The 3,602-nt window shown below is 59.7% G+C and overlaps 1 protein-coding gene across 1 annotated transcript; it reads right to left on the bottom strand.

Moving 5' to 3' along the window:
• Positions 1-218: 218 nt before the first annotated feature.
• LOC4336415 (phenylalanine ammonia-lyase) lies at positions 219-2,893 on the bottom strand. Its single transcript, XM_015778263.3, has 2 exons — positions 2,357-2,893; positions 219-2,265 (listed from the first exon to the last, which is right to left on the bottom strand). The coding sequence occupies exons 1-2, from the start codon at positions 2,752-2,754 to the stop codon at positions 519-521; spliced, it is 2,145 nt and encodes a 714-aa protein (XP_015633749.1). The 5' UTR covers positions 2,755-2,893; the 3' UTR covers positions 219-518.
• Between the last annotated feature and the right edge of the window lie 709 nt (positions 2,894-3,602).

Consider the following 3,602-nt stretch of genomic DNA (forward strand, 5'->3'; position numbering starts at 1 on the left):
AAGAAAACATCTCTGTTGTGCTTCTACAGAACTCCATATGGAAGCTAATAAACAGTATACTGATACATGAAAATTAGATGGAAGATAGAATTCAGATAATCGTATGTACCACTCTGATACCTGATAGAATCAGGAAGACACCATCGATAACGTTTATAAACTGCGTCCTATTTTAGTATAATCATGTTCATAAACCAAATGGCATGACACTCTGACAGTAACAGATGAACTTCTTCTGACTGTTTGGAGTTCTCTCACGAATTGACCATGGAAAAGTATCACAAATTACACCCTTTAACTTACATCAACAGCAGTTTTAGTAGCTGCCTGCCTCTATGCAAATTGCTAAATTTGGCTATGGCATCGTAACTTCCAAAGAACGTTGCAAACAAGAACTTAAAAAAAAATGAAAGAAAAGGCATACTTATTACAGCATCAGCTAAGCACATCTGTGAACTTCTGAATTTCTGAAACACGCTAATATTTTGCTATCTTCTCGTCGGTCCTCTGTTCAGCAATCAGCAGATGGGCAGAGGCTCGCCGTTCCACTCCTTGAGGCACTCGAGCAGTGCGTCGATGTGCTTGCCCTGGTTCATGGCGACGAACACCTTGTTCACCTCCTCGCCGGGCGACCGCGTCTTCTCCCCGGTCAAGTACTCTGTCCCGAGCTCCTCGCGGACGAACCGGTAGAGCGGGTACGACCTGCACTCGGTGATCCTGTTCGCCTTTGCGGCGGTGCCGTTCTCCACGGCCGCACGGGCAGCCTCCACCTCCCTGGGCAGCGCCACGCGGAGCTCCTCCTCGAACGTCGCGACCTTGGCGAACACCGAGGTGTCGACGTTGCGCTCCGCCTCGCCGTTGGCCAGCGCGTGCTCGATGAGGACGGCGCGCATCTTCTGCATCAGCGGGTAGTTGGCGCTGCAGGGGTCGTCCGCGTACGCGAACACGGCCTCGCGGTCGATCGCCTGGAGCAGGTCCTTCTCGCAGAACCGGGCCTTGTGGAGGTCGCCGGTGGCGCTGGTGCTCAGGGTCTTCCTCGCCACCGTCGTCACGCAGCCCTTGACGGCGCTCCTGACGTTCTCTTCGAGGTGGCGCAGGTCGATGGCCTGGCATAGCGCGATCAAGAACGTCGAGGACATGAGCTTGAGCACGTCGATGGCCTCGGCCGTCTTCCTGGACGAGATGAGGCCGAGAGAGTTGACGTCTTGGTTGTGCTGCTCCGCGCTCTGGACATGGTTGGTCACAGGGTTGGCCAAGAACTGGAGCTCAGAGCAGTACGATGCCATGGCGATCTCGGCACCCTTGAAGCCGTAGTCCAAGCTCGGGTTGCGCCCACCGGACAGGTTGGACGGCAGGCCGTTGTTGTAGAAATCGTTCACGAGCTCAGAGAACTGCGCGAACATGAGCTTACCGATCGCGGCAATGGCGAGCCTGGTGTTGTCCATGGACACGCCGATGGGTGTGCCCTGGAAGTTGCCGCCGTGGAGCGCCTTGCCACGGGAGACGTCAATGAGCGGGTTGTCGTTGACGGAGTTGATCTCGCGCTCGATCGACTTGGTGGCGGCACGGATGACCTCAATCTGGGGGCCGAGCCATTGCGGCGACGTGCGGAGCGCGTACCTGTCTTGCTTGGGCTTCATCAGCGGGTCGAGCTCGCCGAGCTTCTTCGCCAGCATCATGTAGGAGCTCCCCTCCAAGATGTGCTCCATAATGGCGGCTGCCTCAATCTGTCCCGGGTGGTGCTTAAGCTTGTGCGTCAGGTGGTCGGTGTACTCCGGCTTGCCGTTCATGACCTCGCAGAACACCGCGGAGAGGACCTCCGCGAGCACGCCAAGGACGTTCGCCTCAAAGAGCACCATCGAGGCGAGCCCGGAGCCGACGGCCGTGCCGTTCACCATGGCGAGGCCTTCCTTGGGCTGGAGCTCGAAGAAGCCGTGCTGGATGCCGGCGATCTTGAACGCCTCCGCGGCATCCACCTTCCTGCCATCGGGCGTCACCGCCACAGAGTTTGGTCGGCCGGTGACGAGTCCCGCGATGTAGGAGAGCGGGACGAGGTCGCCGGACGCGGTGATCGTGCCCCGGAGCGGCAAGCACGGCGTCACGTTGGCGTTAAGCAGCGTGGCGATCGTCTCGAGGATCTCGAACCGGATGCCAGAGTACCCCTGGAGCAGAGTGTTGATGCGGACGAGCATGGCTGCCCGCGTCGCCGCGGCCGGCAGCACGTGGCCGTCGTCGCCGTTGCCGAACGCCCCGGCATTAAGAAACCTGTCATGGCAACCATTACAGGAACACACGTTAGGCCTCTGATCCACACAAGCTCTCACCAGACGAACAGCAAACTCTTGCGGCTTCTTACCGGATAAGCTCTCGCTGGAGCGCGCCGCCCTCCTTGGTCCTCCGGTGGGAGGTGGCGCCGAAGCCGGTGGTGACGCCGTAGCTGTCGGTGCCGTTCATCATGCTGTTCATGACCCAGTCGCTGCTGGCCTTGACGCGGCCGCGGGCGGACTCGTCGAGCTCCACCCTGGCGGCGCCGGCGGAGGCCACCGCCGCGACCTGCGCGATGGTCAGGCTGGCGCCCTCGATCGTCACCACGGGCCTGCGGTACTCCTCCACCATGCGCTTCACCGCGTCCAGATGGCTCCCGGACAGCTCCTCCGCCGCCTTCCCCCAGTTGAGCGGGTCGGCACGCGGCTTAGCCACGCACAGGCTGCTGCCGTTGGCGGCGGCGGCGACGTGCCCGTTCTCGCACTCCATCGGAACGGCGAAGCAGAGGGGAGATCGATGTGTAGCTGTAACGAGTGGTGGTTGCTCGAGCGGTTTGCTCCCGATGGAGGTGGAGGAGTTGTGTGTGCGGAAGAGCCGGGGATATGGAAGCTGCAGTGGCTTTGCTCTTGGAGGGGAATGGAGGGAGTTGTGGGGAGTTTAAATAGGAGGCGCAGGATGGGTGGGAGTGGGGAGTGTGGGTTCGGTGTGGCCGGTTGGGTTGACCACGGGATTGGTGTGCCGGCGCGAGCGAGTTTGGGAGCGCAACTACGGGCCGGGTGGGCGTGTGGCTACGTAGAGGTTTCGTGGTGGTCGTGGCGTGCCCTGTGGCGGTTGGGCTCGGGGGAGCGGAGCGGGCGATGCGGGCGGCAGTGGCGGGAGTGCATGCGGGGGAAGAGAGAGAGAGTTGCACGCGGCAGCGGCGGCGCGGGGGGATACGGGGCGTGAAACACCTCGCGTCGTCACGCCACGAAGCCACGTTTGGCTTGGGGGCGTCTCTCGCCGTTTCTGCGGCTGCTGACGGTCCTCGACTCGTCGTCTTTCGTTTCGTCCGGGCGTCCGTTTATCTGGAAGGGCTGTGAACTCATATCCAGATATCATTTCCTTGGTCCCCCGGCTTATCTTTCTCTATCGCTTTCTACTTCGTGCAACACGTTTGTTTAGGTTTTGTGTTCTAGTTACATATTCCATAGGTCATTGGTTCTCCGCACGTAGGTGATGGGCTGATGGTCAAGCGGTCTGTGTACAAACAACAAAATTTTTCTGGGGTTTTGGGGGTGCATGAGGGGGGAAACTACGGCACAAGAGAGGTACCAATCCAATTGCGCGGTCACCAGTCC

This window comes from Oryza sativa, chromosome 4, assembly GCF_034140825.1.
Source record: "Oryza sativa Japonica Group chromosome 4, ASM3414082v1".
Classification (NCBI taxonomy): Eukaryota; Viridiplantae; Streptophyta; class Magnoliopsida; order Poales; family Poaceae; genus Oryza; species Oryza sativa.

Excerpts from the sequence above, each read along its gene's own strand:
- LOC4336415 (XM_015778263.3), bottom strand. The coding sequence starts at position 2,754 with ATGGAGTGCGAGAACGGGCACGTCGCCGCCGCCGCCAACGGCAGCAGC. Across the intron at positions 2,266-2,356 it reads CTCCAGCGAGAGCTTATCCG|GTTTCTTAATGCCGGGGCGT; the intron begins GTAAGAAGCCGC and ends TTGCCATGACAG.